General features: G+C 56.8%; 2 protein-coding genes across 2 annotated transcripts; both read left to right on the forward strand.

The window, feature by feature from the left end:
- Nucleotides 1–6,824: 6,824 nt before the first annotated feature.
- Nucleotides 6,825–8,568, forward strand: TRIREDRAFT_56966 (uncharacterized protein; the record flags this gene model as incomplete). Its single annotated transcript, XM_006962712.1, has 2 exons — nt 6,825–7,081; nt 7,194–8,568. 2 exons carry the CDS (start codon nt 6,825–6,827, stop codon nt 8,566–8,568), a joined length of 1,632 nt encoding a protein of 543 aa, XP_006962774.1.
- A 3,071-nt stretch (nt 8,569–11,639) lies between these two features.
- TRIREDRAFT_120484 (Hypothetical protein) lies at nt 11,640–27,533 on the forward strand (the record flags this gene model as incomplete). Its single annotated transcript, XM_006962713.1, has 3 exons — nt 11,640–25,541; nt 25,740–25,913; nt 26,088–27,533. 3 exons carry the CDS (start codon nt 11,640–11,642, stop codon nt 27,531–27,533), a joined length of 15,522 nt encoding a protein of 5,173 aa, XP_006962775.1.
- Nucleotides 27,534–27,968: the final 435 nt, after the last annotated feature.

Genomic DNA, 27,968 nt, shown 5'->3' on the forward strand with positions numbered 1-27,968 from the left:
TTCATGAGCCTTTTCTTGGCTTCCTGTGCTTGTTTCTGTGACGCGTAGACTTGGTGGCTGCAGGGGAGCCGGCTGGGTACGAGGTAATACCGTTCATCAAGGGACCTGGGAACTCTGAAAGAGTGAAGACGCCGAGGATACTGCACACAAGTCTGATTGTCCGAAAGTTGGAAGGTTGGCTGGCTCCACGGGCTGGGCGTTAGGCATAACATGCAGCTTATCAGGTGAGAAGCCCAAGTTGCCTTTCCACGCTTGCGTCGGGCTAGATGGTTTCAAGGCTTTCCCAGCCCGCAGCCGAGCTGGGGTTTTTGGCTTCCGGTCGCTTTTTGTTGCCATCATCATCCTCATCATGGCTGGCTGGCTGGCATGAGTGATGGAGGTCCACAGGCGGTGTATTTCTGCGCCCCGCGCCCAAAAAGTGATGCATGCAAAGGGCCGTATTCGTCGTCCAAGGCCTTTTTGCAAACACGGGCTCGGCATGCACCGCGCATTTGCAACCCAACTGATCCATGGCTGGCGAGGTGAATAACTGACGACCTAGTCCTGTGCTGTTGGTCAGGGCGCCGAGCGAGAATGCCAGCTTGTTTGCGGCTGTGGTGCCCTCCAGCTCCTTGCCTCCCTCGCCAACTCGCCAACCTGCCCGCTGGCGCCGTCGCCCATCCGCCACCTTTTTGCCGATGATCTGGCCGTCCAATGCATTTCCCGTCTGGCAGCCGAGTTGGAGCCGGACTGGAGCGCGATGCAGGGCCAACCGGGACGGCCTGACTGGTGATGGCTTGACGCAAGTGCCCATGCCATGCCATGCCATGCCATGCCGCCTCTCCTCTCCTCCGCACCAGGGCCATGCCAATGCCGTGACATGCCAATCAATCAGTCAGTCAATCAATCGATGCCTTAGCATGCGATTCATGACTGGGCGCCTTTCTGGACCGTCCATCTCCCATTCCCTGTCATCCATCCGCGTGCTTGCCAGGTTCAAGTCCGGTGCAGCCCAGCGCGAAAGCTTGACCTGCCGTACTCAGTCGTCACAATCCTCTTTCTTTCTTTGATCTCCTCACCTCCCGGGATCTTTCCTTCCTTTCTCCTTTGCTTTATTGCTTCCTTTTTTCTTTTCTTTCTATTTCTCTGATCGTACTGTCGCTCTTGCCATTTCTGTTGGTCGGCAAAGCTCAGCCCAATCCATCTTAGCTGAACTTCCTCCCTCTCCTCCGGTCTCCTGCTCTATCATACCTGCCTAACATACTCCCTTACTCCTGCTCTTGCTCGTGCTTCTTCCGACGCGCACCTGTGCTTCCTGCCTCAGCCGCTCCTGCCCTGAGCTCACCACCTCAATTCTTGCTCAGACGCTCTTGCTCTTGCTCTTTCTGTTGCTCCGGCTCCTTCTTCCTTCCTCTATCCTATCCCTGCCTTCCGCCACTCCCTGCTCTTTCGATCGCGCCTCCCTCGTCGCTTTCTTTCCGTTCCGCTTTACGTCCACTCTGCCTCCGGCACCCTCGTGCCTTCTCTCCGCCGCCGTCGCACTCAGCCCTCAGCACACCTCAAGAGCCTTTCGGGTTTTGCACTGCCAGGCTCTTGAGCTGCCGTGCATCGCCTGCTTTGGTCTTACAAACTACTAGGTACCTACCTACTAGCCTAGACCTGGTAATATTGATCAATAAGCTGCTGATTCGGCAGCAGGTGCCTCTACACTCAATTCCCGGCCAAATTTCCGTACTTCGGCTCACGAATCAATATATCGCTTATCCCTCTTGCGTGGCCCAAGACTCCAGGTTCTGATCTCAGATTGCAGCACTTGCTGCTAGCTGCGATCCTCTCTGGATGCACCTGTCATTCTCATCAGTCCGTTCCCGAGGAAAGGAAGCGGCGCGTTCGATCACTGCGTGCAAATTCCTAAGCATCTTCGGGTGATTCTAGAGGAAAGCTTCCATATTCCATATACCGCTGCCACCACAGGACATCTCGGCTTTTGTGCAGAAGATTACGTTTCATATGCCGTCGGTACTGGGCAGACATCTAACAGGGCCAACCAATTCCTATTTTTACCTAGCATCCCTATCTGCAGGGCGTATCTCCTTATACCGGGCAGGTTGTATCGATACGCAGTATCCCCTCCTAGGTTCCCGCGGTGTTGGATCTCTCATCTTTCGCTTGTTCTTGCGTCTTCCCTGCCTGCCCTGACTTGGTCCGTCAGCTCTTCGATTACAGACCTTTATTTGTCCCGGATTCCTCAAGGGAAGCTCCTGAAGGCCAAAGCTGAGCTTGGATGGGCCTTACCCTGACTTCTCTTGAGCGAACGTTGATGAGACTTTCAGCCCGTGGTCCTGGACAGCGACCTTGGATTCGACCCTCTGGTCCATAGACCGCCGCAGCGTGAGGGAAAGTCGCTTCTACATCCAGACCATCACGGCCACGTCTCCTTTGGATATCTCATACCTCGAATATATATTCCTATCTCACGACCCTGGTTGGCCGACTTGTGCAGACCGCTTCCTTCATCATTGCCAGACTTATCGCTCGCTATTTTTGGACATTATAAATCGTTACCTCGACTCGAGTCTTCACTTTATCCCACATCCAGCGCTTAACGCTTCGCCCGTGCCGCACAGGGGAGCCTCGACAAGATTGGCCATCCGGGCGCTATTTGATAGTTTGAGGATCGCGGACTGGGACAGGGTCTGGCACAGGCCGCGACTGAACCATGGATCCGACAAACAACGGGCGGCCGCCCTATCCCGCTCTATATGATGCTACATTCTCACCACCTGATCCGCGACGCGAGCTTGGCCATCATGCACCAGTACCACCCATGTATTGGCCGCAGAATCAGGCTGCCGTTCCTCCACTCTACTCCATGTACAGCCCGTATCCGCCGAACCTCGATTCACCTCATCAAATGCGCCTCTCGGGCGGACCTCCGTTGCCCGATCCCACACCTCGAGGCTATCTGCCATACCCTCACCCAATGCCAATGCCACAGCATCCTGCACCGTGGAACGACTCCTTCTCGCAGATGCCAGGTCCGATTCAAACAAACCATGCGAGCATGCCTCCTGGGCAAGCCAGGCCTGCTTTTGGACCGCCGACGTCTGTTGCTACAGCAGACAATGAGTTAGTGCAGAGCGGACTGGCAATGTCGTCGGATGTGCCGCCTCATGGCATCTATACACCACAACATCATCCAGGCATGCACCCAGACCACGTCGCTGGGCACTCAGCGACCTCTCTGCAAAGCCCCAACTCCTCCTCGTTCCGCCGTTCTAGCTACACTGCTTTACCAGGAATCAATGCTCGTGGCTCGCATCCTCCCCTGCCACCGACTCTCTGTAGGTGCCCCATTCTTGTTCATAGTTCTTGACTCTTTCAACAGAATGCGTCTGAAAGGTTGTAAATGTCTCCTCTACTGACCAGCTGCCAGATGGATCTTTGCCGCATCAATACGAGCCATCTGGGACGGTGACACACGCACACCGAAGAGCGACCCAATCGAGAGCTCGGCGATCATTGACCACGCGCGCGCCATCAGACTCGATCAGAGAGACCGAAGAAAACGCTCCAAATGCTACCGTTGATCAATTACTGGATCAGGTTTTGGACGAGGGCGCGGCGAACAATACATTAAGGCCCAACGCCCGGCAGACGCAGGCCACGGATAGCATCTCACGAAAGATGGCTTGGAAGTTTGCTCATCACGTCCTCAAGAAGGTCGAGATTCAAGATTTGCCCGAAAGTGAGAGGAGTAAGTATTGTAGACGCGGTTCGTCCTGGCTAAGTCAGAGCTAACGGGACTACTACAGCTTGTGCCATCTGTTACAATGACTACGGCACAGAGTCTCCGGAGGGCTTGTGTGAAGAGCCTCTACGACTGCCAACTTGTAAGCACGTATTCGGAGACCATTGCATTTCCAGGTGGTTTGAAGAGTCGGAAAGTTGTCCGTACTGCCGCAGAGACTTGGAATTGTATTCCAAGCACTTGCTCGGCCGTACTCCCGCTCAAACGTTTCTGGCAATGCTGAGGGCCCATGGCCAGATCTCCAGCAGGTTAGTTGTGTTTCGTTCTTCTGCCCCTTACTCCTCATAGTGCCTGCCTGAAAACGTCATTTGTATGGCAGCCTGTTAACCGTCCGATCGTAGAATGACGGAGGAAGTCTACCTAAATATCATCACCAACTTAGAGCAGGACGACGACATGGTTGAGCCTCGAGAGCCTAACGTGCCGGAAAGCGATGCACCCCCTGCTGGCAGAGACTCTGATCATCCTTCTAGCAGTGTTTGGGCAGGAGGTCCGTCAAACACCACAAATTGGCCAGCACGTAACCCCCTGCGGGACGCTACGAGGTATCCTCACTGGCTTGCTAGAGCATCGCAGCAGCGAGGCGCGTATTCTCCGGCGGGCCAGGAAAGAGAATCTCATCGGCAGCGCAGACCCAGATTTGGACGCTTCAACGTCGCTCCGGGTGCAGAGAATGCGGATGGTGACCCGACAAGCCCCATACGATCAACGTTGCAGCCCTTGCGGCCAGAAAGCCAAGCCCAAGCAAGCACGGTGATCCCGAGTACGAGGCCTGAACACAGCGACAGATCCAGACTGTTGGCAGATGCCCAAGGCAATCCAGGCGCCGAGTATTGGGATCATAACGAGTCGCCGACGTCGGCGCCATCGAATCGACTGAGGCCGTGGTGAAGAGTGAGCTCTGTCCCGCGCTCAAGGAAGTGGCGGTAATAGGCCGGTTGCTACCAGCCGACAAGCATTAGAGAGTATACAATGGCCAGACATTGCTTGCAATATCTTCTTGAAGTATTGGTTCTCATCCCCTTGGTCCCCCTGGTTTCCTCTTTTCCAGTCGAGCGAGCGAGTTCAGCGATAGCTTGTGTAGTACTACTACCAAAGTACGCTTGGGTAGAAGTAACAATGTTGGTACTGCAAGATTGATCTATCCAGCGCATTTGATCAAGCGTACACGTGAAGACTGTGGATGAGGTGAGAATTATAGAAATCCATGTACGACAGCTTCAGCTTAGCCCTACGACATACTCAGCGTTGAGATGACTTCAGTCAAGCGTGGTGACCCGATTGACTGTATTCTCGTTCAGCTTGCGTGATACGATTCGATCCACCACAACACTCTGTGGTTCAATCATTTGATCAAGACTCTGCCCCTCCATATATCAATAGGCCCATGTATGCACTTGAGATGATAGACAGTATGTATACAATCTGGGCAATCCATTCGAGTTGGATCGTGCCTTTTACCCCACGACGGAGGACCGGGAACTACCCAAATAGGTGGGAACGGAGACGGAGAGGGGCAAACGTCGATTGAAAGCCGGCCCCGGCGGGACGATTGCGACCGACGGAATGATGGGGACTGGATTTCTTTTCGACTGGTTCTTTATCATTGGATTCGAGCTGTGTCCGTTTTCTACTTCTGGAGGCGGCGGTGGGTGCGGCGGAAGAGTTGGGCTTTGATTGGAATTTGGCGAGTTGGAGAAGGGCGTATTCGTTGTGCGTGTGCGGAGTTTGACGCTGATGGTCTTGCGGGAATACTGAGAGAGAGGAGTGCCTGTATAAGTGCTGGGGCTTTACACAGGTAGATAGTAAGACTACTTACTGGTTGAAGGTCTGAAGATGAAAAAAATGGATGCATAAGGTACTCAATGTGTAATCGTCATCTACCTACTTGCGGAGGTTGAATCCGGCGGTTGGCGGCGTGATGGTGATACTTTCACCTTGTTCAAAGTACTTGTCACAGGTTGTCATGAATCTCCGCTCAAATCAAAGCGCTTTTGGTCACGATAGCAGCTGAGCCTTTTGCAATATGCCCTCAACCGTGTTAGTACGAGTGACCTGTGTAAGAATTCACAAAGTAGGCATATCAAGGTCAGAACCTTGATGCATTGCTAAGAAGCTGGAAAAGAAGGTCGACGCCCGTCGAACGGTGAGAGAGTTGCCGGAATTCCGGTCGTGAGGACGTATTGCCTCCCCCCCTTCTCCGCCTCTACGAATGAGAGCTTGCGTGTTTCGGTTGAAGCTACCGTGTCTTTCTCCAGTGGGATTGGCTGCCTGTGTCGTTTGGGGGGGAAAGATCTAGTGAATCCCCGAAAATGGCTCCAACTTTTTTCGCCTTTGGGTTCGCGAACTCCGCTCGGGGACGGCATTCGTTCTTTGGAAAACCAGCCAGAAGGAAGGCCTTTGGCTTGGTGGGCGAGAGGACCGGGGGTGAGGAGGGGGGAATTGCGCGTCTCGTTTCATAGCTTTCGAATTTGAGGCGTTGTCGTCAACGAGTTGTCGCTTCTGAATTCCGTGATCTGTACCTTATATAAATAGCTAAGGTAGTTTGGCTCGTCTCTGTCTATTTCTCACGTTCATTTCCCACTTTCATACCATCATCACTCGTACAGTCTTCAAGATAGCGAACCTCCCCGTCCTAATTACATCAGAGGACACACTCTAGCCGATTTAGGGAGGCAAACCGGACATCTGGGTTTCATCCAGACCTCGCATGATCTCCGACTTCTAAGTTTCCGGGTTTTGGACCAGAGCAGAGAGGCTGAGCACGGCAAACGGTCCGCTGGTGGAAGCTGGACCCCTTTAGCTCTACATTCTCCCTCCCGTATCATTTATCACTGGAATTTCTCGGCTTCTAATCAGATCATTCGCTTTCTGTCTGATTCAATTCTTGTTGCTTTCTTCCCGCTTCCAATCTGAAATTCGCAAGCTTGAGCTGGGCGGAATTGGCTGGCATCGACCTTTACGACTCGAGTACAGTGACGACTTTTCGACAGCGCATTCGAATGGGCGTCTAGGAGCCATGTCCTTCAAGTTGATGGTTGTCGCGGCCCTCGCCGGCGGCGCGGGATGGACATACGCGACACAGGATGTCTGGACCAGGGCTTCGTTTCTCCAGGCGGCGGCGGTTCTGCTCGTGACGCAGATGGTGGTGTACGGGATCTACGACGTGTTTCTCTATCCCAAGTGGTTCTCGCCCCTGCGGCATCTGCCCACGGCGCCGGGGAGCCACTGGCTGATGGGCCACGGCTTGAAGATTCTGGCGGATAAGCCTGGCGCGCCGATGAGAGAGTGGTAAGTTGACAATCCGTCTGTCTGTCTGTCTGTCAGCCGAGCATTGAGCGCCGCACAACGGGCGAATGAGTGACAAACATGAGGCTGACTGCGCCGCGTCTGTCAACAACAGGGCCTTGACCATTCCCAACGATGGCCTCATCCGATACTACTGGTTCTTCAACCGCGAGCGTGTGCTCGTCACCTCTCCAAAGGCTCTGGGCGAGGTGCTCACCACAAACAGCTACGCTTTCCAGAAGCCCGAGAACGTCAAGACCTTCCTCGGCCGCATCCTGGGATACGGCGTGCTGGTCGCCGAGGGGGATGAGCACAAGCGCCAGCGGCGCAACCTGATGCCGGCTTTTGCGTTCCGACACATCAAAGACCTGTACCCCGTCTTCTGGGACAAGTCGCGTGAAGTGGTCCAGGCCATGACGCAGGAATGCGGCGCCCGCGGCGAGGCGGAAATGGAGATTGGCGAGTGGGCATCGAGGGTTACGCTCGACATCATCGGCGTCGCGGGCCTGGGCAGGGACTTTAAGGCCATTCAGGACGAGCACAACGATCTCGTCCAGACGTACCAGTTCCTCTTCAAGCCGAAGCCGCCGGCCAAGATCATGGTCCTCCTGGCAGTGCTGGTGCCCACTTGGGTGCTCTACCGACTGCCGCTGGAACGGAACAAGGAGGTCGACAACGCGGCCAAGGTCATCAGGTCCGTGTGCCGGGATCTGATCCGGGAGAAGAAGCAAAAGATGATGGCCAACAAGGAGCGCACCGACGTGGACATTCTCTCCGTCGCCATCGAGAGCGGCCAGTTTACCGACGAGAACCTGGTGGACCAGCTCATGACGTTCCTGGCCGCCGGCCACGAGACGACGGCGACGGCGCTGACCTGGGCCATCTACTTCCTCTGCCGCTCGCCCGAAGTGCAGACGCGGCTGCGCAACGAGGTCCGCGAGAGGCTGCCTTCCCCGGACGACGTCGGCGCCACCATCACGAGCCTCGACATTGACCGCATGCCGTATCTCAACGCGGTGTGCAGCGAGGTCCTGCGGTACTTTAGCCCGGTCCCGATGACGGTGCGCGAGGCCGCCCACGACACCACCATCCAGGGCGTCCGCGTGCCAAAGGGCATCCGCGTCTCGCTGTCGCCCTTTGCCAACAACGTGGACCCCAAGCTCTGGGGCCCGGACGCGGGCGAGTTCAACCCGGACCGCTGGATCTCGGCAGACGGGCTCTCCGATGAGAGCAACCGCAAGGCCGCGAGCGGCGGCGCGGAGAGCAACTATGCCTTTATGACGTTCCTCCACGGGCCGCGCAGCTGCATCGGGGCGAGCTTTGCCAAGGCGGAGTTTGCCTGCCTCTTGGCGGCGTGGATCGGGCGGTTCGAGTTTGAGCTTGTGAATGAGGAGGAGAAGGACCTTGACAAGGTTGATATCAAGGGGGGCGTGACGGCGAGGCCTGCGAATGGCTTGCATGTAAGGACGAGGGTGCTGCCGGGCTACTAATTCAGGGGAGGAGGTGAAGCTGGATACAGGTTGTGTGATGTCGAGAGCTTGCAGTGGCAGGGAGAGCTGCGGAAAAGCGATATGCATGGTTTGTGATGGTGATAGAAGGCGTTCACTTACAAGAGATGGGAATCATGAAAGAGGTGGACATGGGCTGTTGCGAGCTGAGGAATTAACCCACTGTAAACAAACCGACCATGGTAAATCTTGAATAAGTCAGTTTGAAGTTTGTGGCAAGCGGTTCTATTAGTCTTATAGTTGTAACATTTGCTTAAGATAAACTCTAAGATGGGTTGCTTAGTTCAGCACGGATGAGGGCGATTCAAGACGCCACTTGCGCAGTGTGAATGTTGGATGCGAGGATGATTAGGTTGTGTATTACTGAACGCTCAATTCTTGAAAATGTACTGATTTACCTCCTTTGAGATGCCAATTTTTCATTTTTTTTTTCTCTCTCTCTCAAGAGGATACAGCCAGCTGGGACAGGTACGAATGAGACGATATGAGCCTTTCAGCCAGGTATGTGTGTATAGGTGTTAAGGCAGCAAAGGTCCTCGACTTCGGTGGAGTGCAGATAGGAAGCATGCGGGTGCTGGAGGTGATTGAGTCAGGCCTTGGGCATGCATACATGAAGAAACAAGGGCCTTGTCGCTTGCAGGGTGCAGGACGGGAGAGGTACGGCGTCTCTTCCTCACTGCCTCCTAATATCATGGTTTCTCTTCTCTTTTCTAGCATCTTCCTTCGAGGGACATGTGGTCTTCTCTGTTCTGTCTGCATGAGAGAAAGCGTGTGAGTATCGAGGGAGGGATCATCTCGCTTGTACGGAGTATGCCTATTGGTGTTTGGATGAGACAGGGTCTCGCGATGATGCTGATGGGTGAGACTGGGAAGAAGTTGATGTTTGCTCTGCGAGAATGGCATGATATCAGAGGGAAATGGTACTACTAGTAGTACTTCGTACATGCATTGTCGTCGCTGGCGACATTTGTCACACACAGCGACAGAGCCGAGGCATGGTCAATGTATGTATATGTGAATGCATCTGCAGCACTCGCATTGGCATCAGATCCTCTGCCGATTTGAAGGCGCAATGTTACCTATGCAGGGTAAGCCAAGTCGAGCGCAGCCCGTCTCCCTTATTTTGTCGCCCTGCGTTGTCGATAATCCCGATCTGGCGATACACAGACAATATGTACGTAGGTACCTACCTTACACATACACAAGAGACAACCGGAAGACAACATGGACACAGAGTCGCAGTGCCAACTGGCAGCAAAGCGGGGTTTGCAGCGGCGGCGAAGAGAGGGACAGCGGCCAATGTCTGCATCCGAAGCCAATGGCTGCTGCAGGTCGTCGTCGTCGTTGTGGTTGTACAAAGCACGATTTGCCGTGGTCAGACCAGAGAGAGAAGTGAGACAGATGGGGTGGTGGTGGTGGTGGTGGTGGTGGTGCATGTACTTTGCGTGTTACTTTGTCGCCCAACTGGGGGTGAACATTGTGCTGTGCTGTACTTACCTGGTACCAAGATATGTCCTCGTATGAGACAGCAGTGGCAACCCCCCTGTAGCGCCCGAGGGTCTCGAAACGGGCGGCTGTTGGGCGTCTGATTGGCGAGGCCGGGAGAGGGGAGATGCAGATGGGACATGGACGAGTGCATGACAGACAGGGAGGGGGATGGCGAGATGGAGAGGAGGGAGAGGAGCCGCCAGCGCAGCAGATGTGCGACGTTGAGTCAGTACCGGCCAATGGATGCCAAGATGGCAGTGTCAGTGTGTGTATGTGTGCGTGGGTGAAGAGACTTGTTGGAAGGCAGTAATTGGAGCTCGAGCTGCTGCTGCTGCTGCTGAAGAAGAAGAAGAAGAAGAAGAAGAAGAAGAAGAAGAAGAAGAAGAAGAAGAATTGAAGAGGGAAGATCTCGTGTAAGACAGGAACCTAGATACAAGCGAGTGAGGTACTGTACAAATCGGTACAAGTGCAGAGAGAGCATTGACACCAGGCTTCTGATGAAAGCCCACCCCCCACAGAAGGTGCTGTGGTGCTGGAATGCTCAAGCTGATGTACCCAGCCGCCCAGATGCTGCGGGCGAGGTACTTGCGCACATGGAAGCATGTGCACCGCACGTTTGAAGCTCGGAGTCCACTTGGCGCCACCCGGTTGCTGCACCCTCGCGCTTCTGCTCCGTTTTGGGTGTAAAAGTCGAGCTTGGAGGTTGAGTCGTCATTACTATCTGAAGATTGCTGTATCTTGTTTTGTTTCTTGAGGTTGCTGATGATGTATCACCGGGTGTCAATTCAACCAGACAGACGCAGAAAGGACAAGGACATACGGGTACCTGTACCTAAATACTTGCTACGTACCTACCTGAGGTGCGTGGCTGAACAAGCTCGGCAGCTTAGGTACCCCCGGCTCCTTCTCATCAATGTCTTGCCGCCAGATCTAGATAGCAGCACATACCTTAGGTAGTACTACTCCCAGTCTCGCATCTCGATACTAGCGGTAAAACCTCATCCTTTCTTCCCACAAACTCGTCAAACAAACCCGACGTGCCCCCTTTTTTCTGTCGGCCCCAGCTCCTCCTTGTCATCGTTCGTCTGGCTTGCTGGCCAGCTGAAGAAGGCCGCTAAAACCCCATGGCGCCGCCGCCTGATTGGGCCGAGCCGTCAGCCACACCGACCAGCCTGGCCCGGGCCACCATCTTGGGCTCGACGTTGCACCTCTGAATCGCCTTATTCTGGGTAACTCGTACTCCATCTTGCCAGCCATCGAGCCCGTCGCCCAGCCACCGCCTGTCCACGGAGCGGGTCGGGTCGACTGGGGTGCGTGAGCGAGCGAGGATTGGCGTCGTGCTGCGCTGCTAAGCTGTGCTAGTTGGTCGCAGTTCCGTCAGCTCTCGTTTCCCTTGGGGGAAACCAAAACAGTCGAAAAAAACAAACCGGGCTTCGACTCCTTCACACCACCAGATGAACGAGGGAGGGAATTAATCAATATAGAAAAGGCCAAAAAGAAAAGAGGCAGCAGAGAGCAATCTTGCTACCGGCTGAGCGACCGCAACGCCACGCCCGGTCCCCACGATGCCTCATCCCCGCCGCCGGAGCCCGGAGAGCTTCAGGAGGCGGAGGCGCGAGAAGCGACTGTCGCGCGAGGATCCTGCCGGCCTGTACTCGTCGTCGTCGCCCAAGAGCAGCGTCGCGCCCCAACAGACGGCGGGCAGCTACAGCGCCGACAGCCCACGGACACAGCAACAGCAGCAGCCGCTGTACGAGTTTCCGTCCCAGCAGGACAAGTCGCAGCCTCAACCTCAGCTTTACTCCCAATCACAGCTTCCCTCGCAGGCTCTCCCCCAATTCCCGCCACCGGAGCAACAGCCGCGGTTCCAGCCGCCGCCGCCGCTGCACCACCAGCAGACGGCATCGTCGCCGTATCCGTCGCCGCAGCAATACCAGCAGCAATACCCGGCCTCGTTCCCGCACCACACGTCGCTGCCGCCAATGTCGCAGCGCCAGACGCCCTCGCAGGATGTCCTGCCCCGGTCCCGGGCCTCGTCCGGCTCGCTGTCGTCGCCGTCACCGTCGTCCTCGTCGTCCTCGTACATGGAAATCTCCCGACAGTATCCCACCTCCCGCTTCGGCGGCTTCTTCAGCACCTTCATCAAGGCCCCTTCAGAGGTCCGGCGGCGGCGGCGCCGAAGGGGCAGCGGCACCAAGAGGCGACGAGGCGTCTTCTTTGGCGGCGGCAGCAACTCGTCCCACTCGTCCATCAACTCCGACATGGCGTACGGCACGGGCTTCGTCAAGAAGGAAAAGGACCGGTCCACCCGCTACAGCAGCTCCGTTGCGGGCTCTGCCGCGTCCAGCTCGCATCCTCAGCAGCAGCAGCTGCCATACTCGCAATATCCGGCCGCGCTCCCCAACCGGCCATCGCCCAGGCTACCTAATGAGGGGAAGCGCAACAAGACGGATGAGGAGATCATCGCCATTGGTCGCCAGCTATCGGATCTGGCTCGGAGGTCCAACGAGGAGGATCTCCGCCACGCGGGAAAGTCTCGATCCAGCGGACTGGCATCGACTGCCGCCGCCATCAGCGCACTGCGGAAGAGCAGAAAGGAGGCCAAGAAGCGAGGAGGACTTGCCGGCTCCAAGAAGCACCGCAACTCTTCATCCGACGAATCGGACTGGGAGTCGGCTTCGGACGACGACGACTCCTCTTCCGGAAGCTCGTCCAGCGATGACAGTCTTATACACCTGGCCTACGGCGGCGAGGATTCTTCACGTTCCAACGTCGCCTTGTCCGGGAGCGACGCTCACCTCGCTTACGGCGGCGATTCTTCGCTCTCCAACGTCGCCCTGCCCGTCTTCATGGGCGCCGCTGCCGCTGCCGTTGCCACTCCTGTCGCCGACTCCAACCCCTCGCATAGCAGGAAGAGCTCCGTTGTAGATCCTCGGCTCTTCGGCCCATTGAACTCGCTACGTGGGCTGGTGAACACCCCCTGTGGGTTTGGAGACGAACCGCGGCCTACGCCTTCCACGGGCTCGGGCCCCCATCTCTACGATAACGACAGACCGGCCACCGGGGGATCGCAGGCCGACTCCGCCCACCGCCCGGCACCTGTGCCCCTCCAGCAGCCGATTCCCAAGGCCCCGGTCTCTAACAAGGTCTTTGAGGCCGGTAGGCGAGACTCCCGGAATAGCTACCGCCGCCAGCAATCCAATAGCGGAGTTCTTGACCCTACGCTCGGGGGAGGTGTTGCGGCTGCTGCCGCCCTTGCCGCGGCTCGCATGGCCGATCAAAGGGGGCCTTGGAGCGAGGACCGCATTTACCGGGACGACGTCAAGCTTGCTCGGCCGGACCCGGACGAGGACCATTATCAGCGCGATCAGGCCCCCTTTGAGGAGCTGGAGCGACGGCGGGCCAATCCCGAAGTGTATTATAACCGCCGAAACGACGATGTAGACTCCCCTCGGATGGAATCCAACCGCGAAATGCCCGACTACTTTGGCAAGGACTCGCCTGGCCTGGCCAGGGATGGCAGGACCTGGATGGAGCTTCACCCCGAGGAGCGCAAGGAGAGCCTCAAGTATCAAACTACCTATGATGCCCACATGCGAGAGATTGAGACGCGCCAAGCCCAAGAGCGCAGGGATCGACTTCGCAACGCCCAGAGGCAACAGCAGCAACCGCAACAGACCGCTCATGCGACAAAGGCAGGTGACCGGAACGCTGACAAGCCAGCTCAGCCCGCCCCGAAATCCAATGTTGACCCTTTTCAATACCAGGTTGCCGACGATGCTTTCGGCACTCCCCAGTTCAACACGCCCCGCCGGCCGCTGACTCCTGAAATCGTCACCGTTGAGCGTGTTCCCCACTACACCGAGTCCAGGTCTGCCATTGCCTCTGCGCCTTCTCCAGCGCCCTCGACGCTGGTACGACCACCCAATGCCGACATTCGGCTTAGTCGAAAGGACTCCCACGAGCTCGAGAAGGCTGCAGAGGAGAGACAAAGGGGGATCCATACGGAATTTCGAGGCCGAGACCCCCGAGCCGGATACGAGTACGAACAGGAGGAAAGGGAAGCCCGATCTATCCTGGACGAGGCCAAGCACTCCACCATTCCGGTTGCTGCCGTGGCCATTGCCTCTGCCATTGCTGTTGAGGAGGAGCGGTCGCGGGAGCGCAAACGCCGCGAGTACTCGGAAGACGGTTCTCGGGATCGATCCAGGCCTCAAAAGGACGCTGTTCAGGAGGATGCCGACAGGTACTACCGCGAGTCTGTGATTGCCCGCAAGATTGCTTCCGACGAGATTCGCTCTCGCAGCAAGTCCCCTGAGGAATCCGTCGTGGATAAGTGGGAGAACCCGTCCACCAAAGAGTCGTTTGCCATCGTTTCCCCGCCTAGCATGGAAGACAGGGAGCATGACGATGACGAGAACCCTTACGCGCCGCCGAATGCCGATGTCAAGATCGACAACGAGATCTACCCACATGAAAGCGACAGATTCCGGGCCACCAACGGTCTTGATGTCTCTCGGTTCAGGGCCCGCGACGCTTCTCGTGAACGCCCCCTTCTCAACATTGTCCGTCCCACTCCGGTCCCCAGCCCTGATCCCACGTCGGGAGCTGGTGATGCGTTGAAGCAGCCAGCAGAGGTGCCTGCAGCTCAAGAGCTCTCAAACGACTTGGCTGATTCGTCCGAGGATGAAGAGTCTGACCGCAAAGAGGAGGCGGCACACTCCTCGCCCAGCGGCAAGTCCGTCTCTTGGGGCGAAAACTCAACGAAGCGCTTCGTGGTCGAATCCCCCGAGGCTCGAAGCCGTGCCGAATCCCCAAACGAACCGGCTGAGGCGGAGGAGAAACCCAGACCCCGTCTCAGCAAGATTAGCCAATGGGGCAAGATTGCTGCCATGATGGCCGCCGGCACCGCCGAGCCGACCACTGAGCTCGACAGACACACTGTTAAGCGGAGCGGCGATGCCTCTGCCGATGACGACGCTGATGGCGCACCACCTGTTCCTGGCCCTAAGCCGGTCAGCCCCGAGCCGGAACAGACGCCTGGGACATACGCCGACGACCTCGAGTTTGCGGCTACCGTAGCAGCTGGCCTGAAGGAGAGCGGCTTTGACCCCAACATTGTTATTGACGACCCAGCCTTCCGCCGTCGAGAGTCTCGTCCGGGGACGAACGAGACCCCTACGATGGGCCATGCTGTTCCTGAGCGACCATCCGAAGAGCCCGTATCAGTCCCTCCCAAGACAAACGTGCGAGGAGACGAGCCAAGAAGCAGAGAGCAGGAAGATGAGGCAGAGCTCTCTTTGACCGACACAGAAGATGAAGTAGACGAGAAGCCCCAAAAGCAGGAAAAGCTTGATAGGCTTGAGAAATATCTCCAGATGAGGCGGTCCGGCGAAATCAAGCCCCCCTCCCCGCCTCAGGAGGAGTCACGCGAGCCGCCAAAAACTCAAGATCGACCAGTCACCCCTCCCCCAAGAGGCAATGAGCGACGGAACCTACTCGAAAATTTGCTTCAAAAGAGGCAGTCAGGCGAGATTAAACCTCCACGGGAGGTTTTGGAGGCGGTAGAGTCGCGCAACCAGATCAAGGAATCCGAGACGACAGAGCCTGGGACAAGACGCGAGTCGGATGCTGAGCAGCATTCGGAGGCGCCACTTGAACCGGAAGCTCTGGCCGACGCGGATGACAGTGCTTCCGACGCTGCTTCTGTTGACAGACCGAGGAAGAGGAAGAGCAGGATGAAGCGAAGGGATCGCTTGGACGAGGCTTCAACCATCTCTTCTCGCCTTGACGACGACCAATCCAGATTGTCCATACCAGGCGACGAGGGCACTGAGCTCTCAAGAGTCTCGATTCCTGGTGACGAGGCCAGCGATCTCCGTACCGTGTACAGTGTCGAAGACTGGGAGGATTGGGATAGCTCACCAAGGTCCACGCGGAAGTCGCTCGTCGCTTCGGAGCTGTCGACCTCGAGCAGGAGGAGCGCGCGGGGAAAACGTCGAAGCGCTACGGAGAGAGACATTCGCGAAAGCCGTAATGAGCATGACGAACGCGGCGCGAGGCCCGAGTCTCGCGACGACGAAAGGAAACCCAGAAACAGGGAAGCCAGACACTACCAGGATGATGACAATAACAGCGAGAAGCCTGTCGAGAAACCTGCTCCCTCGCGGCAACGCAAGGACTCTGGTAAGAAGTCGAAGTTCTTCTCCGGCATCTTCAAGTCCGGCAGCAAAAACGACAACAGCTCCATCAACGAGAAGGGCGAGTCTTTTTTTGAGCAAGCCGGCACTCTTGGCGCGGGTGCCGGCCTAGCGAGCATTGCTGCGGCCGCAGCAAAGGCCTTGACTCGCTCCAATGCCGCCGATGTCTCCTCGGACCCGGAGAACATCTCGCGAGATCTCCCTGGCTCGAGCCGGGAGGACGAAGAGGATCACTACCCCGTGATTGCTCCCCGAGCGATCGCGATCGATCCACAGTATCGTGATCTGCTCCCTCTACCACCCAGTCTACCAGGTAGTCCCGTAGAGGCTAGCTTTGACGAGCTGCCAAACCTTCCCGACAGTCGTCCTGGGACGCCGGATGAAGATCGAAGTCGGAGATTCGAAAAGACGCATCGCCGGCAACGAAGCAGCCAAGAAAACAGCCTGTCAAACTCCCGCAACAGGTCACACAGCAACACCGCTGTCCCCCTGACGCTTCTCAGGGGTATCGGGTCCAGGCCTTCCAGTCCCGTTACTTACAGGACTCCCCGCACGCCGCCCCGGCCGACATCCTGGGACAGCACCAAAGAATTCATGCCTCTGATGCTCCTTGAGCAAGCTGGCCGTGGATCGAACGACAGAAGCCCGAAAGGTGGAGACTTACCGCCCCTGCCTCCCAGCGAAGCAACGAGTGAAGCCGAAGGGGGAGCCATGTCCGACCAAGAGGAGCACGACAGGGGAAAGCTTTTGCCCGTTCTGCGACCTGAAGACTTCCGAAGCCCCATGCCTCCCAATGACGGGTTCAACCTAGCTGATCGCTCACTCCGGCTCCAAACTCAAATCCCAGCCATGGACCACGCCGTCACTGACGAGGAATCTCAGGGTTCCACGCCAAAAGCGGACGTGACGTACCAGCTGCCCGTCCAGCCTACTGACAACACTCTAGGAGAAGCTGCGGCTGGTTATGACGACCAAGTCCCTGGCCCTCGAACGGCCGGCAACGACATGCATCCATCAACAGACAAGTACGACGAAGCTGTCCCCGTTGAGTCGACGCCTTCGTCGCGCCACTCGGCCAAGACAGTGGATGCTCCAGCCATAGCGAGTCCCCCGACTCCGACTCAACGCTTCCTCTCGCCCCGCCAGGACATCATTCGCCATCCCTCCGATGACTTGACATCGCCAGACGAACGCTCTGATGCCTTTGAAACGGCACACACCTCGCCTGCTGCCATACCGGACGATGACCAGTTTGAGCCGGATCTGCCGCCCATCGAGCCATCGATGCTTGGCGCAATCCCCGAATTTTCAAGACCCGCAAAGTTTTTTGAGGACAAGGTACCGGACCACCCTGAACTGGCATCTATGGACAGGGTGATTGAGACTTTGCCTAGCATTGAGAGCGTCCCAAAGGACCAGGCCCGCACCGACGCCCTGCACGGATCTGCTGAGGAGTCATCCGACGAGGTTAGGAAGAGGGGAGATTGGAAGGAGCACAAGTCCATCTCGTCTGGAGCGGAGTTTGATCGCGACTTTTCTGCCCGGCCCGCGGCTGAAGAGACATCGGCTGCGTTTGTCGGGATTCCGGAATCAGCTATCGACAAGGACCATACTCTAGATACCGAATACATTTCTTCAACTGAGACTTTTCCCAAAGAGGTGCTCCCCCCTCAGGCGTTGGAGCCTGCCCTTGATGAGCCGGAGGAACATGCCTGGGTCAAGGAGAGCAAGGCACAGCCTGTGATGATCGAGGATGAGTCGGAACCGGAGCCGAAGCCAGAACGTTTTTCCCCTGGGCCGGAGCTTGAGTGGAACGCGGAGCCAGTCGCGGTTTTCGAGCCTCTGGAGGAGGTTTCTGAAGCACCGTCCAACGAAGCTGCTGTCGACATTGTACCTGTGTTTGAAAAGGTCACGTCTGACGTCATCGCGGAGTCAAGTCAGCGCTCAGTGCCCGAGGAGATTGAAGAAGAAATCGTCATCGGGCCTCTACCATCTGCAAGTCGCAAGGCCACCGAGGCCGCTCCCGAGCCAACCTTGGAGGAAGCAACGGAAGGCAAGGGATTTGAGCTTGCTCAACCTGACGTCCAGGTCTCTGGAGAAGAATACACGAGGAAGCCTGCGACATCTACAGTCCTTGAAGACTCTGAGGAATCTGAAGGGGAAGATGACTCAGATGACGAGGAGGACTCAGAGGACTCGGAAGACTCTGAGGAGTCCGAGGAGGAGGAGGAGGAAGAGGAAGAGAGGGTCAGACGCACTGACATGGCGGGCATCGTCAAGCGCGACGGCGACGAGGAGCGCATGGTTCATGACATGACGGCATCTATTGAGACTCTTGGGGCTGGGTCTGTGGTGTCGACTAGCTCGAAGAAGAGCAAGAAGAAAAAGAAGAAGAAGAAGAAGAGAAAGAGGAAGAAGAAGAAGAGCAAGTCGGCAGCCGCAGCAGCAGCAGACACTTCCCACGAGACTCTCGATCAACATCCTACAGAGGCAACAGAGCAGACTGCTCTGCCAATTGTGGAACCTGCTACTAAACCCACCTCAGATCTTGCACGAGTTCTTCCTGCAGAGGTCGATAAGAACGAGGGCGAAACTCTGGTTGAATCTGTCCCATCTCCGCATGTTGATGCGGTAGAGGTGGCGGAGGAAAACCCGGCTGACCCTTCCAAAGACTCCGCCGTGCCCGAGTCTACACCTGAGATTTCAGAAGAGCTCGCTCGCGATATTGAAGAAGAGCAGTCCACTAAGAAAGCACAAGACGCCGTCCCGACTCCTGAGCCAACTTCGCATGAAGGCTTAGAACTCGTACCTGAACACGGCATCCTGGCTGATACCGAAGAGCCGCAAACAATGCCCCCATCCACCGTTGAGGAGTCAAACAACGAGGAGCCGGGCGTCAATGACGAGCTTCAAAAGTGGGCTGCTACGGATAACGAGCTGATTCCGCAAGCGGACCGTGTTGGCGAGGACCAGATAGAGGTGGTTTTACCAGAGCTCGGCGACGAACAAGATGGTGAGAAGAGGAGGCTCCAAGTCGAGGATCAGGCTATCACTATCGGGGAGCCTGGAGTTCTGGCTCCCTTGCCCGAGGAAGTGCCTCAGCTAGAAGAGTCGCCGATACAGAAAGACTCGTCTGCTTCCACGGCTGTGGAAGTTCCTCTACCCACCGAAACGGAAGACCGTGACTCATCCGTCCAGGACCGAGAGGCTCTGGTGACGGATGATGTCGTTCCTGCTGCGGAGGAGATGCCTGTTGAATCTCCCATCGCGGTTGAAGAGACCATCGACTCGAAGTCCGAGGACTCGAGAGCTCCAGATACCCATGAACAGGCACCCATTCTATCAGATGGAACACCCTCAGCGGATCGTCAATGGGGTGTCACCGAAGATGAAACCCGCGAAGCTAACGACATGGTGGCTGAACCTGAGTATGAAGAGACTATTCAGCTGCCGACGATCATGGAAGAGCCTGGCCTTGAGGACGCAAGTGCTTCTGAGGTTGAGAACTTTGTGCCATCAGAAGCCGATCAACATGCTCCCGTCTACAGCGACCAACTCTCCCCCATCTTGGAGGAGTTGATGGAAGATTTATTGGACGAAGCGGCTGCTGTAGAGAAGTCTGAAGGTACGATACAACAAGACCATGAATCAAAACCAGGGCCCGCAGCAGACGAGCCAGCCTGGAGCATTGGTCGTTCCGAAGACCAATTCGAGCACCAGGACAGCGAAGAAGCTAGAGTACTGGAGTCCATTGCCGAAGAACCGGAAGACGACTCACCCGAGCCGACACCGAATGAAGGTGCGCCGCGAACCATCGAGGAGATAGCGAATGGCAAAGATACCAATTGGGCCTCCCCCGAGCTTCCTTCATTTACCTCAGAGATCTCTGAGCCACTGTTTTCTCAGGGCGATACTCCTTCTGAGTATCCTACTCAGCAATACTCTGAGAGTGCCGAGCCAACGCAGATGGGCGAGAGCTTTGCGGTCCCGGAGGAGCCTTTGCGACCACCACCTCCTGTACCGAACACTGTCAGTGAGGCCAGCTCCAAGGCGACCGAAGTCGAACCGTCAACTCCTATGGAACCCGCTGCTGATGCCCATTCCGAGAATTTCAATCAGCACTACCCTGATCCTGCCGAGCCAACGCAGATGGAAGAGAGTGTTGCAGTCCCGGAGGAGCCCATGCGGCCGCCACCTCCTGTACCGAATGCTGCTAATGACACCGCTGAACGCGAATTTGCAGCCCCAATGGGATCCGCTGCTGATGCTTCTCCTGAACACCCTATTGAGGAGTATCCTACTTCTGTTGAGTCACCGCAGATGGATGAGAATTTCGCGGTCCCGGAGGAGCCTGCGCGGCCGCCGCCTCCTGTACCGAATGCGGCTGATGAAGACAACGCTGAGGCGACCGACACTGAACCAGCAGCACCCATGGAGCCCGTCGTTGATACTCCGGCTCTAGAGCGATCAGGCGAATCTCAGTCAGCCAGACCAGCCCCTGATAGTGTCCTCTCGGCTGAAGAGCGTGAGCAACAAGACAAGCAACTCTCTACTTCGGCCCCCGAAACTAGCCTCCAAGAGCCCGAGTTAGATGAAGTTGTTCCACTGGAAGAAGGAGACAAGGGCAAAGAACGGATCCAGAATTTTACAGAGGAGGGCTCCATACACGACGGTGCTGCAGTTGAGCAACCCTCTACCGCTAATCCAGATGAAGGCGATGTGCCCCGGGAACCTCAAGTCACGCTAGACTCAAGCCCATCCGAGCAACGTGAAGAAGACAATGAGGCTCAGCATGACGAGTCCAGACCCCAGACAGAGGCTGAGCCTAATCTGCCTCAGGAAACCAGTCGCGAAGTGGATTTCGAACCGGAAATGGAGCATGGGGCTTTGGACGATGAACTGAAGCCGTCGACCGATATTGAGTTGAAGGTGGAGGGTTCTGAGGAAAAGTCAGGGGAGGCCCAGGCAGATGCCGCTGAATCCCCTGCTCACCCCGAAACTGCACCGTCTGTGGAAATCCCATCAACTCATGAGGAGGAGCACGGGCCCGAGAAGGAAGTCAATGACAACGTGGCTCTCGATACGGAGAAGAGTGTTGAGGACGCAGAAGCTTCTAGCCGAGCTGCAGCTGACTCGGCTGATACTATGGAGCCCTCAGTCGAAAGCCATCCTCCTCAAGAGCCTGATATGGCTCCTGAGCCGAATCAATCATCTGTACAGGAGGTTTCACCAGTTGCTTCACCAATCAGCCCAGAAGATGCAGATGAGAAAGGGGAAGTTGAGCACTCGATACGACCTGAAGACCCCGAGCGATTGGGTCTCGCCCAGGATGACGCTGCCGCTCCCGTAAGCACAGTGCCACATGACTCTTGCGAGGAATTTGAACGTGCTGCCGAGGCTGAGGATGCTTCTCCAAAGGCGGGTGAGCTACAGACTGAAGACGCCCTTGTACCACAGGAGGCTCAGATGCCGACGGAGAGGGACCTCGTTGAGCCTGCGAATGAAGCCCATGAAGCAGCTGTGGCCGAAGATCAGAATCAAATTGAGGCACCAGCCGAGACTATCAAGAATGACTCAATCAGCGCCACCTTGCCAAGTTCTGATCTGGTTATGGATACCGAGGAGGCACCGAACTTGGGCAACGATACTATCGTTGTCGACGAGGCACACTCTGAGCCTGCAGATGCTCCTGAATCCGATGTTCTCGAGACTACTATCGAGGCCACACCTGTTGCCAAGGAACAAGCATCGGACGAATACCTTCGAGACCAAAAGCCTGGCGAGCCAATGGAAGACATGAAGCCTGATGAGTCTGAGGCTGCGACGGTAGTTGAAGAGGCCAGCAAAGAACTTGGGACTGGACTTGATGAGGCTCAAGTTGCACCAAGTCCAGAGGAGTCTCAACGGGAACCGATATCAGAGACACAAGACGAGCCTGTTCTCGAGGAACCGAAGCCGGAAGAGCTACCTCGCGAGGAACCAGTAGCTGAGAAGGAGGCTCAGACTGATGTTCAAGCCGCTGAGCCTGACACAGCTCCGGAGTCTCAGGCCACGGGACCAACTCATGACGACAATTCGAAAGAGCCTTCTATGCCAGAGACTGCTGTTGTTGCAGAAAGCGAAGTGCCTGCTGATAGTGCCGCCACTGGCTCAGATCAGTTGCCACCAACTGAGGCAGTAATTGTGCCTACAGAAGAACCGTCGTCTACCGAGCCGTTTGATCAACACGATCCTAAGTCTGCTTTGACAACTGAGGCTTCCCAGGACTCCACAGAGAAACCTCGAGAGTCGGTCGAAATTGCTGATTCCGAGGTCCAACAGCCGAAGCCTGTGGAAACGAGGTCAGACTCCGTTAGGAGCTCATCAATGCATCTGACCGTCCCTGGGCAAGAAGAGGACTCTGGAAGTGAATACGGCAGTGATGACAGTTACGACGCTTCGTCCGTAGCTTCGGACATGTCATACCAGCGCGACTTCATGCGATCTGGATCCCTCGGACCGAATGATTCAACGACAAGACTTACTGGTTTCGAGGTGGTGGCGACTCCGCGTGTAGAAGGACATGCCCACAGAGACCGACACCGAAAGAAGAAAAAGAAGAAGAAGGGCAAAAGCAAGCACAAACGCAAGAAGTCGCGAAGCGGAAGCGATCCGTCATCCTCGCTGACCAGCCTCAGTGAATCGGTCCCGACGACTTCGAATCCCAGCCTCGGAAACAGCGTGCCTAGTCTCTTCGTGGAGCCCCCTGCTGACCAGCCTCAAGTCCCAGGACAAACGGAAACTGGGTCCCATGCGACCGAGAGAGGAGGCTCTGATGTTCCTGTGACTCAGCCTTCTACTGAGGATGATCTGTTCTCGAAGTATGCGGATGAGCCTGAGCTATCACCAGCCGAACAAGAGAAGCCGGCTGAACGCGCCGCCGCTGCATCACCAGACTTGGAGACTATCCTGGAAGAGGTCGTGGGAGAGGAACAACAGCCAAAGAAGTTAGCAGACTCGTCCGATGGTGAGGCTGCCGAGGTTCCACTCCCGTCTGAAAACGTCGGTCTGAAGCCCGCAAATGAACCAGAATGGAATGAACGAGAGGCTCCCGCAACAGAAGGGACTCAAGAACCAACTGCTTCCGCACCCCTGGAAGATGACTCGGAAACCAAATGGGACATGTTTACAGGCAACTGGGGCAACTCCTCCGGTAGGAAGGCCGAGTCTGGCCTTATGGAGAGTCCTGAGATTACTCGCGGCAGCAGAAAAGTAGCCGAAGACGCAGATGGCAGCTCAATGCATATCATCCAAGACGCACCTCTAGTCGAAGAGCCCTCAGAGATTTCGACACCGCAACGGATGTCAGCCGACATCCCAGATCACACCGCGAGTGATGAGCGTGCAGGATCGCTGTTACGAAGCGAGAAGCGAGCCTCATCCGTTCCCGGATCGCAATCGCCAAAGAAGGGCTCGAGGCCCGCTAGCCAAGGCGGCGAAAAGTCTGATCGGTGGTTCGGGTCATTCTCGGGGGGCATGTCTCTCTTCTCTGACCGGTTTGGGAGTCCCAGGAAAAAGAAGGCAAAGGACAGAGACAAGGATCCTATAGGGGTAGATGACAAGGAAGACCCCAAGGAGGAGTCTTTTTTAGGGAATCCAGCTCTTCGGCAAAGCGGTGACGAGAGGAGCTGGGAATCAAATCAGATGGACAGAGAGGACATGATTGACGACTTTTTGCACGGAGGCGGCCTCCCTACCACCCCCAAGAAGCGCAGAAAGCGTCATGATCCCTCTGCCGCGCCCACTACACCAAAGCGCAGCGAAAGCATTGTGGAAGCAGGAGATGACGAGGGTGCAATTGTGAGGAAGGGTGAGCGTGGAGGCTTGTTTGGAGGAGACTTGGTTGAGAGCCCGGTTCTCGAGGCGACGGAACCCCTCGGACCGTTTGAGCTGCTGCGACGGCATTCACAGGCGGAGGATCCTATCGGCGGACTGCTTCGGGAGGCATCAGAAATCTCGGTGCTCCCGCCAATGGACATGATGTCTGAACTATCTGATTACGAGCTGTCTGACTATAGGTTGTCCCCCCCGCGAGGGCTGCCCGCGGTGGAAGAGCAGCCGGAGGCAGAGGCCGAAGCGACAGCCTCTGAAGTTGGCTATTACAGAGACAGTGGGTTTGCCGGAAGCCCTCCTCCGCACAACCGATCAAGAAGGCACAGCATAAGCACGATACCTCTTGAAGAGGACGAGGAGAAACAGCGCGACAGCGGGGTCGAGGCAGACTGGATAGAAGCGGCCATGGCACAGCTCAAGACGCCCGAGCCGATCAGCAGAACACCAGACCGGCAGCCTCAGAGACGCCTACGACGATCCACGCTGGGCGGCCAAAGACTACGAGATTCCGCTTCGCTGCGGGAAGCGGCGCAAGACCCGGACAGGAAAACAATACCGGGAACGAGGGAGCGAGTGTTGACAGGAACAGGAACACGACCGGAGACCCCCTCGGGGCGATCCAGTCCTACGAAGAAAGGCTACGGGGCCATCGCCGGCATAGGAATCGCGGCACGGCTTGCGAGCGGCAGGACATCACCGATGAGCACTTCGACGGAACGATCCGACACCCTGCCGGCGCTGCGACGGTCAGTGACCTCGCCGGCGGCAGCACCGCTCCGAAGCCTGCGACGCGCAGTCAGCGCGCAGATCGGGCCGGGGCTGCAGCGCCCGGAGTCGCCGTCACTGGCGGTGCTGCCGGTGGTGACGGAGCAGCCGCGAAGCGTCTCAGACAGCCACATCCCGTCAGCCACCAAGCACCAGGCGGGAGAGGCAGCGCGGGCCGACCCTGGTCGAGGGACGCCCAATAGCGGCGTGGCGCGGCAGCGGACCCCTGAGCGGCTGAAGAGCTCGGGCGGCAGCACAGTGCGGTCGTCGTCGAACCCATCGCCGCCGCTGCTGCGACGGGCGGAGAAGCGCATGTCGCTGCGCCAGCCAAACATTGCCAGCAGCGACCACAGCGGCTTCGACAGCAGCAGCAGCGCGCCCCTTGCGACCAGGAACCCGAACCCGAGCACGACGTCGATCCCCAACATCAGCCCCATCCCGACGCCGTCCATTGCGGGCTCGATTGCAGACTCGATCGCGGGCATCCTCGACCCCAGCCCGTTCCCAGCCTCGGCCTCGTCGTCGCCGTCCAAGCCTGCCGCCGCCGCCAAACCGCCATCGAAAGCAGCGTCCGAGCCTCCGGTGGCCAACGAGGGCCGTGCGCGCGCAAAGGACAAGACGGACGTATACGTGAGTGCACAAGAAGAATTCCTTGAAGCTCTCGTCACCTGATTAGTGCCCGCAAATGACCTGATCCACCGGCGTGCATGAGAGCACAGTCTGAGTCCGAGTCTGAGTCTGAGTCTGTGGCTGTCTGAGCGCTGCTGCTGGTGGTCTTTTTTTTTTGTCCCTTCCTTGTTTTTTTTTTCTGCCTCTTTCCTCTGCCAGCCCAGCCACCCCGAAAAGGTGTCAGCGCTCTTCACCGCCCAGCCTCGTGATTTTCGGCACCCCCAGCAGCTCCGCCCAGCTGCAAAGGCCTCTCTCTGCATCTTCCACGGCTCTCTGGCTCACTTCTGTCGCCTTGCTGCCGACCGAAAGTGCCTGCATTGCATGCCGCGTCTGGTCATTTGCGGGCATCTCTGATACTTTTTATTTCTATTTTTGTCCTCTTTACTTTTTTTCCACTGTCACCTATAGCTTTCAATTCTACTCTATTCTTCTCTCTACTTGCCTCGTCTCTCTGCCGGTCTCGTCTGGTCGGCATCGCCTCGTTCTAACACATTGGCTTCTTCATAGGATGGGTACGGCGAGGGCCGCATCGGCTCGCCTCTATCTCCCACAAGGCCGCACAGCATGCGTCGCCGCCAGAGTATGCAAGTCCTCGAGCTCGAGGCCCGCGTCGAGCAGCTCATGGCCGAGAACCGGCTGCTCTCCGACGCCCGCCACAGCACCGACCAGCACCTGAGCCACCGCGTCGTCACCGCCCTTTCCGACCGCGACACCCAGATCGAGAGCCTCAAGCAGACGCTCAAGTTCCTCCGCGGCGAGGTCTCTCGCCTGACCGAGGTCAACGAGGGCCTGGCCAGCGCCAATGCCGAGCTGGCCAGCAAGGACAACAGCCGCTACGCAGACCTGCAGGTGACCGCCGGCCAGGGCGGCAACCAGGATGCCCTCATCCAGGCCCTGCACGAAAAGGACGCCCAGATTGCCGACCTGACGGCCAAGCTCGATGCCGCCAAGGAGCGCATCCGCGAGCTGCAGCGCCAGATCCTCGAGTCCAAGGCTGCCGACGTGCAGTTCCTCAACATCAAGGACGAGGACTATTTTGACCACCGCTGCCAGCAGCTCTGTTCCCATGTTCAGCAGTGGGTGCTGCGCTTCTCCAAGTTTTCCGATATGCGGGCCTGCCGCCTGACCAGCGAGATCAACGATGAAAAGATCATTGACCGCCTCGACAACGCCGTGCTCGACGGCACTGACGTCGACAGATACCTCAATGACAGGGTCCGCCGGCGGGACATCTTCATGTCCATGACCATGAACATGATATGGGAGTTTGTCTTTACCCGCTACCTGTTTGGCATGGATCGTGAGCAGCGACAGAAGCTCAAGTCGCTGGAGAAGCTGCTGACCGAGGTTGGCCCTCCGCAAGCGGTGCGCCAGTGGCGTGCCGTTACCCTTACCCTGCTCTCGAAGCGTGACTCTTTCAAGAGGCAACGAGACCTCGACACAGAAGCCGTGGTCCAGGCCATTTACCAGACCCTATGCAAAGTCCTCCCGCCGCCGTCCAATCTGGAGGCACAGATTCAAGCCCAGCTGCGGAGGGTCATGCACGAGGCCGTCCACCTCTCCATTGAGATGCGCACGCAAAAGGCCGAGTACATGATGCTGCCGCCTCTACAACCCGAGTACGACGCGGACGGTGAGCTTGTGCAGACCGTCCAATTCAATGCGTCCATGATGAACGAACGGAGCGGAACGCTCAAGATGACCAATGAGGAGCTTGAGGAACGCGGTGCCATTGTGCGCGTTGTCCTCTTCCCTCTAGTCGTGAAGAAGGGAGACGACGACGGCTCCAACGATGAGGAGGTCGTCATCTGTCCCGCCCAGGTGCTCATTGCCCGCAGCAAGCTCACGCGCCAACCCACGCCATCTACTGACGGGGGGAGAGCTTCTACGGGCACAGGCCGTCTGAGCGGTGGCACGACGTCTCCTGAGACTAGACAGGCCAAAGCTGTCTAAGAGAGCTTGATGCAATGCTTGCGTGAGCGAGTCTATTGATGATGATGACATTATGAGCTTCCTTTTTCTACTTGGTCTGTTTGGAGACAAAAGTTGAGCGAAGGCGATTTTCGTGGTTTCCCTTTTTTTCTTTTCCTTATTCCTTCTATTTTTTTTTTTTTTGGGTCTACATATACATTTGTTATTATGGCTTTGATCTATGACATGGTTTCTTGTTCTTCGTTCTGTTATGGCTTCTTTTTTTGTTGTTCGTTTGCTTATTGGATGACATGTGGGATAAGAGAGCAACATGTTCAGCATTTTTGATGATACGATATCTGTGGGAGACTCGTTGAGCTCCTGCAATGATGGATCATGACGATTATTCGATATACTCTGGGCTTTGTACTTAATCGACTGTGTTTTTTCTTCCAGACTGTGTTTTTCAAATCTCCT

The sequence above is a fragment of the Trichoderma reesei genome, assembly GCF_000167675.1.
Source record: "Trichoderma reesei QM6a unplaced genomic scaffold TRIREscaffold_3, whole genome shotgun sequence".
Lineage (NCBI taxonomy): Eukaryota > Fungi > Ascomycota > Sordariomycetes > Hypocreales > Hypocreaceae > Trichoderma > Trichoderma reesei.